The 17,019-nt window shown below is 45.0% G+C and overlaps 2 protein-coding genes across 3 annotated transcripts in view; both read left to right on the top strand.

Moving 5' to 3' along the window:
• RABGAP1 (RAB GTPase activating protein 1) overlaps positions 1-17,019 on the top strand; it is a 62,395-nt gene that overhangs the window by 29,175 nt on the left and 16,201 nt on the right. For both annotated transcript variants that reach the window (XM_083875698.1, XM_083875699.1), the window contains exon 14: positions 16,386-16,499. In XM_083875698.1, coding sequence (XP_083731824.1) covers positions 16,386-16,499 — 114 coding nt within the window. The remainder of the gene's footprint in view (positions 1-16,385; positions 16,500-17,019) is intronic.
• Positions 2,157-3,946, top strand: GPR21 (G protein-coupled receptor 21; the record flags this gene model as incomplete). Its single annotated transcript, XM_083875679.1, has 1 exon — positions 2,157-3,946. The coding sequence occupies one exon, from the start codon at positions 2,157-2,159 to the stop codon at positions 3,201-3,203; it is 1,047 nt and encodes a 348-aa protein (XP_083731805.1). The 3' UTR covers positions 3,204-3,946.

The following is a 17,019-nucleotide window of genomic DNA, read 5'->3' as shown; positions in this document are numbered from 1 at the left end:
ACATTAAAAAAAAAAAAAAAAAAAAAAAAAGGGTGGACAATAGTAAAGAGATCCTTTTTTGGGTTAAAGATAGGGCAGAACCCCCAAATTTTTGTTTTCAGGCATTTGTATGAGACTAAAAATCTGCCAAGTCATGCTCTTGTCCAGCACAGATTTTTGGCCAACACAAGTGTATAATGAAATGTTTTTTGTACTTAGTGGTCAGCTAAAAACCTGAGAGTTGCAGCTCAATTGCTTTGACCTCTATCCCTTTGGCCTCAATTAATTTCCCATTAGGTATTCCACAGAATGACCAACGTTTAGCTTAGGTTAACCAAAACTTTGGCTTTGTTGGTATTGGTTGAATTCAGAGTGTGGACTTAAGCTTGTAAGGATCCCAGTTGTACACTTTCATGTTGGACTAAATGATTTTGATTGCCAAAGAGCTTCACTTCAGTTTTTTACTGGTTTGATCCACTCAAATACAAATTCCTGTATCAAGGGCCTGTCCTAAGCAGTGGCAGTGGAGCAGTCTGGTGTCAGGGTCAGAGAATGAGCTCCCACATACCCGGGAACGTTTTCCAGCCTGTCACTTGAAGCTCTTGACAAACAATAAACGAGAGCTGTACCTTGTTATGTCTCTCTGCCTTCAAAGAGGTTTTTCTGGTAAAAGAGCGAGATGGCATTAACTTTAGGGTGTGAATCCAAGTTGAAGCGCTGTGCTGTGAATCTCTGGCGTGTTTGCTGGCTGGAATGTCGCTGGGCTTCTGTTTAGGTGTCCCAGGGGCTGTCAGGGACAGCGATGCCTTTGCGTTCTGTGTGTCTCTGTGTATGGAGGGAGGCGCCTGCCCACCTGGAGCAGCATCTGGATTTAATGGTGGGACGTGGTTCTCAGCTTTGCCCTTGCTTTCAGGTGTTTCCTGAACAACACACGCTACACCAGGAAAGGCACGTTTATTCCAGAATAGGTATTTCCCCGAAAAGGCTGGGATGGAGAAGCCTTTAAGTGAGGACGAAGCGCGTGAATTGAGGGCGGTGATGGGCGGCCGGCGCTGGCCGTGCGGGCTGCGGGAGGAGGAGCGGGGGCTGCGCTGGGTGTGTGTCCCTGCGGCGGGGCCGGGCAGGGCCGGGGTCGCGCCGGGTGAGGCTCCCACCGCCCCCGGCCGCCCCTCGGCGGACCCGCCTGGCCGAGCGCCCCCGTAGTGCGAGCCCGCCCTGCCGAGCCGCGGCCGGCGCTGCCCGGCTCCCGGGGCGGGCGGATGGGGCCGGGGCTGCGGCCCCGCTCCCCGCCGGGTCCCCGCCGCGCCGCGCCCTCCCCCGCGCTCCCGCCGCCTCCCTCCCCTTCCTCCCGCCTCCCCGCCCCCGGCTCCGCATCGCCGCGGCCGGAGCGGAGCGCACGCCGCCCGCCCGAGGATGCTCCGCGCTTTTGTTCCCCCGCCGCAGGTAGGGCCGGGGGGCGGCGGGGCCGGGCCGGCCGGGGGGCGGTGGGGCCGGGGCGGCGGCGGGGCCGGGGCGGCGGCGGCGGGGCCGGGAGAGGCGGCGAACAAAAGCGCCGTGCAAAATGGAGCCAGCCGAGAAGGGCTGGACCCCCGCCCTCCCCGGCGCGCATCCCCCCGCCCGGCTGCCGGGGCTCCGGGGAGCCGGCATCGCCTCCGGTGCCGCCGGCGGGGCGTGGGGAGGGAGCGGGGCTGCAGCCGGAGCCGGGGCCGGCGGGGAGCGCCGAGCAGGGCGTGGGGAAGGAGGGGAGCGGCGGAGGTGGCAGCGCGGGGGAGAGGCGGTTCTGTAAAATACTTTCCCCTTCTCTCTGTCAGCCTTTGGGAGGACTCTCGTCCTGACTCGGTGGAGGTTCCTCTCCCTCTTCCCCCAGCCCCTCATCCCTCCTCGGCGCGGCAGCCCACCCAGGAGGGCATCGGTATCAGCCCTCTCCGGTGCCGGGGAAGTTGCTAACATGCCTGCCGCTGGGTCCCGGTGCACCGGCAGCGGCTGGGAGCAGGATTTAAAGGGGAATTGTGCTGCAGACAATGCACAGCAGCAGCATCTGGAGCAGCCCTGGGGACTGGAGCTCCGGTTTTGACATTGCTGCACACACAGCACCAGCCGCAATGACAGCAGCTGCCTGGAGTGGCTGCAGGCAGCAGGCAGGAGCATGAAGTAGAGAGATCACTGCAGTGCTCAAGATGAACTCCTCTTTGGTTGGCAACCAGAGTGGCCGGCCCTTCTGTCTCCTGGCCATTAGCTATTTGGAGACCATCAATTTTTGCCTCCTGGAAGTGGTTATTATTGTGTTCCTCATGGTGCTGATTATTTCGGGCAACATTATCGTGATATTTGTTTTTCACTGTGCACCTCTGCTGAACCACCACACCACCAGCTACTTCATCCAGACTATGGCGTATGCTGACCTCCTGGTGGGCGTGAGCTGTCTGGTGCCTTCTTTGTCTCTGCTGCACTATCCTATTGTTTTGAGCGAGTCCTTGGTTTGCCAAATCTTTGGTTATGTGGTATCAGTGCTGAAGAGCGTCTCCATGGCCTCCCTGGCCTGCATCAGCATTGACAGATACATTGCCATCACCAAGCCCCTGACCTACAACACGCTGGTTACCCCGTGGAGGCTGCGAATCTGCATATTGACCATTTGGCTCTACTCCTGCCTGGTCTTCTTACCCTCCTTTCACTGGGGAAAGCCTGGATATCACGGGGACGTGTTCCAGTGGTGCGCCAACTCCTGGAACACCGATCCCTATTTCACCCTCTTCATTGTGGTGATGCTCTACGCCCCGGCCGCTTTCATCGTCTGCTTCACCTACTTCAACATCTTCCGCATCTGCCAGCAGCACACCAAGGAGATCAACGAGCGGCGGGTGCGCTTCAGCTCGCAGGACGGGGAGGCTGGGGAGGCCCAGCCCTGCCCAGACAAGCGCTATGCCATGGTCCTGTTCCGCATCACCAGTGTCTTCTACATCCTCTGGTTGCCCTACATCATCTATTTCCTCCTGGAGAGCTCCAATGTCTATAGTAACCGTGTCGCGTCCTTCTTGACCACTTGGCTTGCCATTAGCAACAGTTTCTGCAACTGTGTCATTTACAGTCTCTCCAACAGTGTCTTTCAGAAGGGGCTGAAGCGTCTCTCGGGGGCCATCTGTGCCTCATGTGCTAGACAGAGGGTAGCTAAGGACTCCTCTACCTCTAGGAGCAAAAGATCTTCCAATGGATGTCATGTCTAGGACGCCCGTCAGCTGGACTGGGAAGTACAGGGACAGCTGCGGGGATTGCAAAATAACTTAGATACGATTTTAAGATACCCAGATTTGCAAAAAGGTTTCTGAGAAATGCTGCTGACATAGGAGGATCAGGAGCACATATCGTTGTGGTTTCACTTTAAAAAATGATTGCTGTGGAGGAGGCTGTGGAGTTTCACCTCCACATTCATTTTAAAGAATAAAGCTGTATCTTGACACTTACCTCTCCAGCTGGTGTGACTGAATGGAGTGGGTGTCTGAGAGCTTCAGCAAAATGTAGTCTTTCTTACAGCTTTACTGGGTTCTTTGGAGATTCGTGCTTCACATGTAAATGATAGATCTGAAGTGGAAATGTCACAGTCTATGGTATATTACAGGGATTTTTTAAATATATGCCAAAGTATATTGACACAATGTTCCAGCATCAGAACAGAAGGGGCCAAACAATTTGTTTTTCAGTGCTACCTAGACAGGACTTGTAGAACAGGAGTACACAATGTGAACATTTCTGTGTGAACTCTGTTAACGAGCCGTGAGTGCAGCCCTGTGGTCTGGGCAGTCATACTCTTAGGGCTGATCTGGCCTCCATGCCCTGGTTCCCTGGTAGGATGCATGTTTGGATCAGAGTGCGGCATCTGTGTTTTCATGTTTGTTGTGAAGTAAGAAGAAAAACTTGGATCAGACCAAATTTAGCAGTTAAATAAAATGTGTTTTGATAAGCTGAGAGATAATACGTGTTGCTTTATGATACCAGAGTTGTGGCAGCCACTCAAGGATGATGCCAGCATGTGAAAATTGTTCTCAAACCAGTGGAGAAATGCCACGGGTTTGTATGTGGAAATTTTCTCAAGAACAACTTTAAAAATAACATGTCCCCTTTTTTTTTTTTAATCTAAATTCTTCTGATATTTTACATACTGGAACTTAAGGGGAAAGGAAAGAAAACAATTGTCTTCTAAACAGCTAAGGGAACTATGTTGTAAATTTAACTGTAGTATTTGAGTTATTCATAAGTGCGCAGAGCTAAATCAGAGACATTTTTCTTTAGCCTTCATGGGATTAAAGATGGTTCAAATATAGCAGGAGCTAAATCCTGCTGGCAAAAGCATATCTAACTGGTCAGACAAAGGCAATATCTGAGGAACCAAATCTCATTGACCACAGCTAGCCTAGGTTAAATGTTTTGAGTACTGTGATGCTGTTAAAAAGGCAGAATGGCCCTCAAATTGTTGAATTTTTCCTAAAGAATATCCTTGTCTTTTTACTGATGCCATTTTGGAAATGAAAGTGAAGCAAGTGTTACTGTGGTGGTGGATTGCAGTGTCACCCTGTCCCTGGTGCAGGGCTGTCCTTCTGTCTTTCCTGCTCTGAGAGTAGGTTGTGCCCCCAACCATCCACCCTCTGTGCCCTTCCTTGTGCTTCCCGTCACTGCCTTGGGCTGCTGAGTGGGGAATTCCCTGAGCTCCTCTGGTACAGCTGGTGTGCTCTTAGTCACAGTGGGAATGAAAAAAGGATAGGGAAAAATAATATGATATTTTTAGAATTGGGGTAATTCTCTTGGCCCAAGGGAAGGCTCTGTTTTGGTAAATGGTTTCAAGTCTGTGTTGTTCTAGATCAAGATCATATTTTAATACTCTGCCCTGTCCCTCCTGCAAACGCCCCCCTCCTCTCTGCTGTGCTGTGAGCCCTGGCCTCTCCTCTCTATGCCTTGCCCTGGAGGATACCAGCTTGTCTCTGCCCCATCACATGCCACGATTGCTACAGCCCAGCCCTGCTGCCCATCCACATTTGCTCCAGTACAGTCTCGTGGGGCTGCCAGTGAGGAAATGGGGAAGGAGAGAGAGAGCAGCAGGATGAAGCATTCCTGGCATGGCATGTATTTGTCAGCACTCAGTGCTGGTACACTTGAGTTCCTCTCCGTGTGTGTGTACCTGTTCAGGGGAGGATGGGGCAGAGCCCCCTGCTACTGCTGCCTCCTTCTGTTGGAGGGCCCCAGGGCAAAGCATTTAAGTGGCATCTTGGTCAGCTTCCAGCATATTGCATCCATAGTCAGTCTAAACCTCTCAAGATAAACATCCTCTTTGGTTCATCTGAAATTTTAAGAGCACAGGTTGTCTAAACACTGCTGCCTTCACACCACCATTTGCTGCTCTCTTTGTAGTAAAGGGCAGAGAGGAGCTTGTGCTGGATCCTCACAGACACGCCCAGGGTGCTTTGCTCTGGGAGCCCTGGCAGTGGGAATTTTGGTTATGCACAGACAGCCGTGGGGGGAGCACAGCCCTGGAGTGACTCACTTGGGAAAGAAGTGGGATAATAAGCTCACAGCACATGGTGGCTGATTGTCTCAGGCGCTCTGTGGGTATGATGGCAAAGGTGGGCTTTAGGGAACAATTCAAGGGCTTTAGTCACTAATATCAAAGTGTGTGTGTGTGGTATTTTTGGAACAGCCTCTCAGGTAAACTCCCCGTAGCCTTTCTCTGATTCTTCACCTTATCTAACATTTCCAAGTCTTTGAAATTATGCAGTGTATCATTGAAATAGCATTTGATTAAACTTAATAGAAGAGAAGAATCTGCTGGGGCATAAAACCCTAGAAATGGCAGTTTCAGGTTTAGGTGGAAGCTGGAAAGCAAAGCTAGAAAGCTTTTAGGGTTTTTTTATGGCTAAATGGAGGGTTTGAATAGGAGTATTGTGTGCTAGTTTTTGAGAATTTTGAAAGTTTTTGAAACTGGTAAGAGGTCTAAATAATGGCACAGAGATTTAACTGGAGCTAGAGCAGTTGCTCCTTCAGCCCTGAGCCTGGAATTGCACTTGGAGCGTGGTGGCTGATCCAGATGCAGATGCATTCCTGCAGCTGTTGCTGCTTTGCAGCAAAGGTTCAGTTCTAACATTCCTGACAGCCAGGCTGTTTTCGGTTGCCTTACTCATCTCCAAGTCTTCCTCAGCTCAATCTTTTCTGTAAGAGGTGAAAATCAGGATTTGGAAGTCTCCAGGAGATAAGGATGGAGGGGAGTTGCAGCCAGTTGGTGCATTCAAGTTTCATCCACTGTACAGACACTTCTAGTGTTGCCTCAGTAGCTTAGTTTTAGTGTCAAATATTTCTCTTTTTGTCAGTGTTAATTTATTGATATTTTAAAAATTTAAATTACATTTTTCCCTATTAAGTTAATATTGATGTAGTATGTGTAGTATGTGTTTAGCTGTTTTAAGTATTTATAACATTTGAGTCTGTTGTCTTCAGTGAAATTGCAGGGGGTGAATTCTGTTCACTGTGCTAATGGTGGGAAAAGTAATTTTGACAAACATGACTTTGTTTCTCAGCAGTGCATTGAACACCTTTTGCCATGCACCCAGCACAGGCACAGGGGTCCTTCCCATCACCATCCCTGCTGGGAGTGGTCAGGCAGCAAATTTTGCAGCTGGATCATTTTCATCCTCCACGTGTGACATGAATCCACTTCTGGCTCTGTTTGTGTCTGGGTGCTTTGGGAATCAGTGGTGAGAGCACTGCACAGATAAATGCCACGCTGAGGAGAGGACAGAAATCAAATTGCATCTTCATAACAATGGGGTTGTGATATGATTAAATGAACTAATTTTGAAGTTCCATCTCAGACTATAAATTTATTTTTTATTAGAGTTATCTGCCTCACTTTCAAATTAAGCTGCTGGAAGGTTCAATTTGCAAGATGCAATTCAGTGGCTTTTTATAATGCCATGGGAAGGATTTCTATACTCACAGCTTCCCAGATGATGATAATTTGCTTCATGTAGAAGTCTTTTTGTTTGTTTGTTTGTTTTAAAAAATTACTGGAAGTTTAGGTTGTGATTATGTTGTCATTTTCCAAATATACTGGGAAAATAACTGTGAAATATTATTTTTTTATCTCAATCAAGGGACAGTATTTTTAAAATCAACAGAAATCTTTTGTGTCAAACAAAAGTTTTGCTATTATCTATGTTAATTTTATTTTATTAAATGTTAACAGTTCCTACCAGTCTTTATTTGTTGTTGGGGACTTCGTACTTGTTTTTAAGCTTCTTATCACTCAGAAATATGTTTCTACTACTTGGAATTCCAACATGGCTCAGTGTCAGAGTGCCAAGGGGCAGTTTTGGGTATTTGTCACAAGTCTTTGACAGGAAGAAAGGGGTAGAAAGTACCGAGGCACAGAGAATTGCAAGAGGCAGAGTATTCCCAATGGCATTGTTCTCTCCTGCTCATAGAAAGGCTCTATATGTGAGAACCCTCAATTTCAGTTTGTCTGTTCTGAAAAAGGACACTTCCAAGGCCTGGATGTGATACAAGGTGGAAACATTCAGTGTGCTAATTCAATATGCAGATTTTTTTGCTATTTATTGTGGTGTTCCCAAGTGCTGTGAGGATCAAGGCAGTAACTCCATGAGTCAGGAAGTCTGAAACATTTCAGTCTGATCTTACTTCACATCAGAGTTTGAAGCCGACAGAACTTCTAAGTCAGGTTGGTGCTTTAAAAGATACCTTAGATATCCTAAGATATCTTAGGAACAGGAATCTGGCTTCAGATTTTACAAACAAAAGACCCTTCTAAAATTTTTATGATTCGTCTGTTTTAGATATTTTAATAAGAGGAGGTGGAGGTTTTGGAAGGTTGGTTTTTTGTTGTTGTTTTAGCACGTTTGGTTCTGAGTTTTTGAAACACCTGCTGGAACTTTTGCCTGACTTGGCCCTTATTTTATTGTTTGATTTAGAAATGTTTCTTCTTCCCTTCCATGACTTTGCAGAACACAACACATCCTTCCTGTGGTGTCATTCAAGATAAACTCAGATTTTAATCCAAGTTTATCCAAATGTTATCTCTAATATTCCCTATACAGTGAATGCTTTTGTGTGGATGGGGCTGTGGTCAGGCCAGACCTGGGGAAGCTGCAGCTGTCAGGTTTTACAGATTGTCTCCATCAAAGCAAAGGGCCCCTGTTTTAGGATGGTGGGAGAATGTCCCATTTTCACCACAGGCGTTCTCCTGGCTTCTAGGCCCATGTCTTACTTCCAGTTGGAATTTCCATTATTGCCTGTGCTTTGCAGAGGAGAGATACTGCTTCCAAAGGTATTTCTGCACATGAGCAAAGGCATTTAATACTAAAGTTGCATTTTTGGAAGGGAGTAGGTCTTCAAAATGAAAATTTAGTAAGTGTAGGACCAGGTGCAGTTGTGTTTAGAGAAAGAAACTGAAAGTTGTGGCCGATGGAAACAAAGAGAGGAAACCTGCTGGAGCAGGTCAAAACAATGGAGTATTTAATGTGGGTCGTTTTCTTTACAATACACACTTCTTTTAAATATGGAGTTTAACCTCTTGCTTTTGCTTTGCTGCTCCCTGGAGGCAGCTCCTCTGAGCCTGGGGTCTCCCACACCCAGCCCAGAGGGATTCCCTGCAGACCTGGAGTGATGCTCAGCTCCTCATTTGAGTTCAGGTAATGTCAGTGTGTGTCACACTTGTCTTTCTGAGCTGTTCCAGCCACAGGAAGTTAATCTGATGGGATATATTGTGTTTGGCCAGCTTTTCAGGTTTTTTTCATGTGACATTGTTTTCTAGACAGGTGAAATGTTTGTTTTTTGTAGAGGCAGCTTTGCTGGTGGTTGAGTATTGTGTTCTGTCATCTGTCAGTTCTCATCCAGTTGCAGAACAGAAAACAAGCCCCAGTCTGTCTGCTCTGCAGACATTCAGTGTGGCTGCAGATGGAAGTGTTTGTGGGTCTCACCTATACCCCATTTGCATCTCCTGAGCTTTAGTAGTTAATGAAAACATTAAGAGAAGTGATGTTCCTGTGTCCTGGTCCACATTGTTTCTTTACATCTCAGATGTCCTTCAGCAATCTGTGCAGTCAGAACTGATCCTCACGCTGGTGATTTCGTGGTTGTTTCTGCTGAGAAACAGAAGTTGTTAAAGTCATCTTAGTTTTGTCCTGAAGCTGTTTTGGGGAAGTGCTGCAATCCCTGAGCTGATCCCAGGATGTTCAGGCTGTGCTCCAGGAGGGCCCAGGAGACACCAGGTCTCTGTGGGACAAACCTGTTGGTGGGTTGGTAACCAGTAGCTTCGTTGGCTGAGAAATTTTAACAAGTGCTGAGGGGATGCACATTCATTGGTTAATATTTAGAGTAGGGGTTTAGAGATAGACCTGTGTTTGGAAGGGAGGGATTGGAAGGCTCCACCTGCCTGTGTGTGAGGCCTGAGGTGCAGCCCAGGGGGGTTGGAACAGAGCAGGCAGTCCAGACTTTCTGTTCTGACTTACATTTATGAATTCGTAAGATGAAGATAGCAATTTTGTAATTCAAAGCTTTGGCTTCTTTCTGATGGTCATTGCTGGAGATCCTTCCATTGAAAGGTAAAATAAATTTGAGTGGCTCCTCATAAAGATGAACTCAAATCTTGCTGTGCATATGCAAGTCATTCTCAGTGTTACACAGACCACGTGAACCAAGCAATCAAATGCTTAATAAACCAAGTCATTACTTTTATGGTAAATTGAAAAAAAGTTCTTCTGGGATTTCAACTGTAAATGAATCCTTGAAAATCAATAATTAGATTAGTAAAGGATGACGTTTTAATATGCTGGCAGGAATATAGAGGGATTTGTCAGGGGAAGCAAAACCAGACTTTGCACTAAAGTGGCTTAGGTATATTTATAGTGCTAGTGATTCTGTGTGTGTGTGTGGGATCTTTGGACTATTTTAATATAATGTAAGGCTTTGAGCTTTAGCAAACTCAAGTTGCTCGTTTTATGAAGTTACATTAGTACCACACTGTGAAGTATTTTTAAATATTAGCATTACTGAGTATTAAAAGTATTTCATAAAACCATTTTTTAAAACGTTTTCTGTAGATGCTGTCGAATGAATTGATGTTTAGTGTACAAAGAAATAAAACCTGAGGGCTGTAAGGTACCGTATGTTTCTGATCACCTCAGTTTTTGAGGGGTTAGGTATTTCTTGAGGTTAAATTGTCTTTAAAACTTACTAAAAATACTGGTGCAGTTAATCCTTTCAGAGGACAGAAAGCAGCATTACCTCCAGCCACGCTTTTGAACTGTCTGAAAGGATTTGCAATCGTTGTATTGTCTTGACAGACTCATGTCTTTAGAAATGCTGTACAGCACAGTCTTTTGCAAGTTCTTATGCTGATACATTTCTCTCCATATGTAACCTTTGAAATCTAGTTTCTATTGTAATTCTAGCATGTAAACACTAGATTCAATTTTGTATTCCTCTAATGAATGCAACAGGATGGAAACACGTTTGCAATTGCTAATGATGAGCTTTTTTACTGTTCTTAATACTCGTGGGTATGTCTTTTCTTCAGGGATTTCAGAATTGTATTCGTACCTTTTTAAATTGTTTTCTTCACATGCTGTTTACAATTAAACCACGAGCATGGGAGGCTGTGCGTGCATGTGCTTTTAGGTTGCTTTGCTGAATGAAATACAGTGGAGTGATCTTACTTTAAAACCTCTCTGTTGCCCAGAGAAGCTGAGATCCCCTGGATCCCTGGAAGTGCCCGGGGCCAGGCTGGACAGGCTTGGAGCAACCTGGGAGAGTGGAAAGTGTCCCTGCCCATGGCAGGGGATGGAACTGGATGATGTTTAAGGTCCATTCCAACCCACACCACTCCGTGGCTCTGTGATGCTCATTTTTCCTTGTGTCCCGCCTGTCTCCTTGCACCTTTCCCAGTACCTGGTACAGCAGAAGGCACCAGTAGGGTTATTATGGTGTCTTCTGTGGACATCTGACATCATCAGAGGTTGTTATAAGGAGTTTTGTTTGGGAGACAATCCAGCTCCTTACACAAGTAGTGTTCCAACCGATAGTTTTTTCCTGAATGTCAGTGAAAAGGCCAAGAGTAGATGAAATCACAGGTGAGAATGTGTATGTGTGTGTTTGTAGGAACTTTGTGCACCTTTTAATGCTGGAAATTGTTTTGTATTAAAAGATGAGAAAGAGCTGTGAGTGTGGAACCCCTGCTAGGAAGGACTGTGGGGAAACCTCCACCAAAGCAGATTAGAAAAGCAAAGAGGTGAATTAGAGGCAGCCTGACCCTCGAGACTCCAATTCTGGTTTAGTTCTGACACAGTGGGGGCTGTTTGGGTGGGCTCCTCGACGATCCTTGGCTCTGCTGGGTCTGCTCTGGCTCAGACAAGGGAAGGGTGTTCTCATGCACAAGGCAGCTGAGGAGGAGTTGATGTTGGGGCTCCAGAATTACCTGCTTTGTGCCAATTCAGAACTGTTGTTAAAATACAGGGGAGAGGGGTTCTTCCACCCCATGATTTTAATAGACATTTCTGTAGCTAATTTTTCAACTAAGACTAATAATAAGAAAAACTACAGTTGAGCCAAAAATGACAAATGTTACTGAGTTAAAATAATACTTGCATATTTTTAACTGTTAAATGGAGCTAGATAAATCGGAAGCATGTAAATATCTGATTCTAAATCTTTGCATAATTATTTCCAAGAGGTAATTTTGCTATGAGCTATTAAAACTCCCAAGAAATGTATTATTCCCTTTTGACATGGTGTGTACCCCAGCTGTGTCATACATCTCTTGGCTTGTTTCCTTTTTGCTGTAGATGTACATACATATATATATATTTGTGTGCTGTGCAGTTGTACAGTCACTGCCATGTTAAATTGATTGCTTTCCAATGAGTATACCTGTGTATTTTACATATGTGTGTATATGTATCCCCAAACAAGCAGTTTAACAGGGCAGTGGTTGTACAGCCACAGAGTTTAGGGCTTTGTATAATATGTAATTTTAAGAATGTCAATGTGGTTCTTAGCAGATTTTATAAACACTTCTCTGAATCTGTTATCAGCACTTCCCATCCTACAAGAAACTGCACATTTTTCAGTGATTGTTCCACTGGTTACATTTTTGTCTGCCATTTGTTCTGGATTGATGTAATCTTCTAAACTACTAAAATTTCAAGGGCTGTTGACGCATTTCACATAGCCTGGGATTGCCTGTTCTCCAAATATATGGATCATGCATCAACAGTACTAAGTAGCCTTACTGTTTTGCCTAAAAGCCTAGCTAATTTATTTAATATTCTCTCTTTAAAGAGAGGTCTCTGGAAGGGGTGGCATATTTTAGGATGCTCCTTCTCTTTAAAGGGAAACTCGGAATTGACTAGCAGTACTTGTTGATCGGTGATATTATTGTAGCCAAAGGATGCATGGGTGGTTTAATAGGAAGTTTTTGCTTCAAGTTTCTTGATAAAATGTAGTGTTCTACAGAGCTGTGTGAAGAGTGTAGTTTTTTATTCTGAAATGCACTTGTACACTTTATTTGAAAGGTCTGAATGGATCATAAATACATTTAAGAAATAAATGATACATCACATGTTTTCACGGCTTGTCTCAATGACTTTTCTGTTACTGACCTGCTAAAGGTGTGTTCCTTGGCACCGGCTGGGGCTTGTTCCCTTATCTCGATTGCTCTAAATAGTCTTGTAGCGAGTGCAGGGCAGGAGAAGCTTCCAGCCTGGCTGCTGTTTCTGCTTTATCCATACATGCTGCAGGGCACTGTGGGCAAACTCCTCGCTTTGATTTTCCTGTGGGAAACTTGAGCCCTAAAAGGAAACGAACAGAGCGAAAGGGCTGGATATCACAAGGGATTCACTTTTATTTTTAGAATTGCACTATATTGCCATATTTGGCCTGAAACTATGCTGTATCAATGCACTATTGTATCCAATTGCAGTGTCTAACCAGTCCAAATTTGTCTAAATTATTCAAGTTTTTTCCACAAATACTCTTTATCTGTGAATGTTCCGGGCTGGTGCTGACTCCAGGTAACACATTCTGCAGGCAGCATTCCTTGTGGGAAGTTAACAAGTACATTACTCCAAAAGTGTGGTTTGTGTCACTTCCTTGAGGTCTCAGTAACAGGTGTAATTCCTCTTACCAAAAGCTTCTCCAGTGGTTTGGGCAAAGACACATGCAGGAAGTGCACCCTGTGTAAAAATGAATGTAAATACTGCTTAATAAAAGTAATTGTGGGAATGCCATCAGCCTGCAAAATAGTTGTGGTGGCACGGGATCCTGCTAACACTGAAAATAGTTGTCAAAAAAACATTTAATGTATTTGAATGTACTTAAAACGTGCAGATCTGCTCAAAATAACTTCTTCCCATCGTGTAATATTACCCTGCTGCTGCCCATGAAAGCTGCACAGAATTTTGGCTCTCTCTGAGTGTTGGATCTGCTGGAATCTGTCCCTGGCTTGGTGGACTCCAGGATGGCTTGTTCATGCCTTGCAGCAACACACCACGTGCTGCTCCCACCCTGGCAGAGCAAGGAAAATTCCAGTGGTGGACTGAGACTCCAGACCCTTCCCACAGTAATCTCTGACCGTGTGGCAGAATTCTTGCAGCCAGTGGGGCCTTCCTAAGGAATAACTGGAATGTGGAAATGGAGCCATTGTGGCAAGAGTGAGAGTCAGGCACAGTTTGGGTTGGTGGTGGGTATGTCAGATAACTCACCAGTGAGAAAAATTCCACACTTGGAATCATTCTGGGGGTTGGGGCAGGGGGAGCCTAAAGTTTTTTCACATTTCTCCATTGGTGTGGTGGTTCTGAAGCCAGCCTGTGTCCAGGTCAGGGTTTGTTTTATACCCCCAGAGGATTTTCTCCAGGAGCTGATCTTTGGGTGATGAGCCATTTCTAGCAGGCAGCTTCCTCTGTTCTCTGGAGGTTTCTTATTTCATTCTTTTCATCACAAATCTTGTCCTTTAGCAATTCTTTGCTGCAGCTTCTTCATCCTCTTGGGTTTATGTAGGGGATTAGGAGGACTAAACCTGAGCTGCTGAAAACTGCAAGTAGATCAGTCGCAGGAAGAGGGAACTCCAGCTCTTCTATGTCTTTAATTGTGCCCTAAGCTACAGAAAAAGCTTCTAAAGTAACACAGTCTCAGCCTGAATATGTTGAGGCTGTAACTTCATGATACGGTTTGCAGATTCTAAGATGCTCCCTGCAAGATCATGAAAATACCTGGAAAATATCTTTTAAATGTGTCAGGTATGGGAGGTGGGAACCAATATGCTTTTATGTGCAGCCTGACAGAATAAATGGGCTTTTCCCAGCTGGACTGCATCCTGGTTTCCATAATTACACACGTAGTTTCTGTTTAAATCAACTGGACAGGAAGGTTTTGATATAAGTGCCCTAATACGTTAAAGTGCATGAAGAGGGGGAGGAAAGGCACATTCTGAATCTGAGCATCTACATTTTCCTGCTTTCCTTCAAGGCAGCAAACTGTTATGAGAATTTTAATCTTCACTATACTTGCCTTAGTTCTCATGGCTGGTTTCCACTCTGTTTTCTTTATTACTTTCTTTTTCTTCCTGTCATTCTTAGCTTTCTATTTTTCAATCCCAGATTGTGAAGGGTGTGGGTTCAGAAGGGTTTCCTTCAGTTCCCAGTCCCCTGAAAGCATGAGAAATTGCCCATTGAGCCAATTCTCACAGCAAGGTATAAAAATAGGAGTAAAGAAAAGGTTACACAATGCTTGGATTGCAGCAGTTTGTACTAATGGGGAGATTTCAAAGCCATGGTTTGAAAAACATTTTTTAAACCTTATCATTTCCGTTGATTTTTCTCTCCCCAAGCTGTGTTTCAGCTGCAGGAACTCACGTTGGATTGCTTGAGGAATTGTACTGAGACACAGGAGTCAAGAGCTGAGCAAGTCACGCAAAGCCAGAGAGGCCACTAATTAGTTCTCTTTAGCCATAATGAGTGATTTGTTTAAGAGTTTCCAACCAGATGCTTTGGTCTCTGCTGTTAAATAAGTGGATTAAAAGGCAAGTGGATTTGAGATTATTTTGCCATTGGAGAACACAGGTGACTCTCAGGAAAGGCACTTGTGTGGTACCACAGATGCTGCTGGCAATGGCCAGAACCTGTGCTCCTGGGAGTACTTCACTGCAATTCAGTCTTGCAAACTTGTAAGAAACTAAAATATATCACTAAGTCTGTATTCACATGTTTAAAGTTTGCAGAATTGTTTCTGAGCTTTGTCTTTCCCTGCTTGCGAAGCCTGCCTAAGTTGACAGGCAGCCATTAGCATAATTGTCTTTGACTTAAGAGGTGTTTATTTATATGAAATTTATTGAGCATTGGATTTTGTTTGTTTCTGATTCACTTATAATGAGACAGGCCTCTTTACCATGTTAATTATTATCAAATTGGAATGCTGAACAGTACTTTTGGTATAATTTCCAAAACAATCTGGTCTTCATTCTAATAGCAGCATAATGCTTTCCTAATCAAATGTCTGTGTTAAGCCCCAGAGAGGAGCATTAACCTTGGATTAAAATCAGAAGAGAAAATGAAGCACACTGTGGTAATTTTGTTGTTGTTGTATGAAAAATCATTTTGTGAAGAAAAAGAACTACAAGCTGTATTGGATGTTCCTTATACTGATTACATCGTGTACTTTTTAACCATCTTGCACTTCTAACCTTTTTCCATTTGCCTGGCAGAAACATGGCTTATTTGGATAGATTAAACCCCTTTTGGTTTTACTGTTCAGCTTTCCAAATGTCCAAGGCGCCTTAAACTGATGGTGTCAGAGTGGTGTAAAGAACAAAGTTCCATCCTCCTCGTGCTGAAATCCCAGCTCATACAGGACCTGTCCCTGCATTCCCTCATGTTTTCCTGAATGACACTCCCTAGGGCTCATACTCATCTATTTTCTCTAATTGACTTCTGAGGAGGGGATGAGGAGTGGTTCCTCAAGCTGAACCTCAGGGACAGCATTTTGGGCAGCTGCTGCTTCCAGCTGACTGGGACTCGTGCACTCGTGAGATACCAGGAGTGTGCCCGGGCAGTGCTGGCATCCAGGAATCTCTGAGGGGTGGCTGCCTCTGCACTGCCCTGGCCTGGAACACAAATAGAGTGTGTGTGTGTGAGCTCCTTCTGCCACCCCCTGACCTCCCCAGATGTGCTGAGCTACCCAAATTTATCCCAGTTGCTATCTGCAGCTGCCAGCTCTGCTGGGGTACACTGGGTTTTGTTAAATTTAGAACAGTGCACAGAACCCAGTGCTAATTTCCCAAGTCTCAATCCTAGCATATTGTAATTTATATTCTTTTGATGTGTTTTAATTTGCATGTTATTTTCTTTTTCTGATAGGAGTCTCCACAAGACAGTGCCATCACTCGGGACATCAATCGAACGTTCCCTGCTCATGATTATTTTAAAGATACTGGGGGAGATGGCCAGGACTCCCTGTACAAAATATGCAAGGTATTCTTTAAATTCTTCTGGCCTGCTTTTGGTAATTTGTATTCAACATCATCAGCAGTGTGAGTGTTGGCTGAGAAGAAGGGGGATGTGTTGCTATTGTCTGTCACGGGGAAAGCCTCTGGCACCAGGATCAGGCTGTTCCCCATATCAGCTGTTGGGCTGCTTCTGGTTATTCACACAGGAGACCAAAGCCCTTCTGGATTCCTCTGCCCTGAAGTGTTTGGTGCAAAGACTTCACATCATTCCTGACCTGTCAGCCTGGATCAAGCTGGACAAATTATGTAACTGGAGATGAATATGTACCTCCATAAAGGTTATAAAGCCATAGGCATGCACTGAAGCTGGTTATTAAAAGGAAGAAATAAGCAAAAATGGACAGCTCAGTGTATAGTTTAAGCTTCAAGCACTTCCTTTTGAATTCCTAGTTTCTCCTTTTTCCTAACATCCCTCTGGGACCAGTTTAGAGATAAGAGCACTCAGATAAGTGATTTAATAGGCTGCAGCAACGTTGGTGCATCAC

This window comes from Zosterops lateralis (genome assembly GCF_965231275.1).
Source record: "Zosterops lateralis genome assembly, chromosome: 20".
Taxonomy (NCBI): domain Eukaryota; kingdom Metazoa; phylum Chordata; class Aves; order Passeriformes; family Zosteropidae; genus Zosterops; species Zosterops lateralis.
Note: the sequence above shows the minus strand (reverse complement) of the source record. Positions and strands in the feature narration are given on the sequence as shown.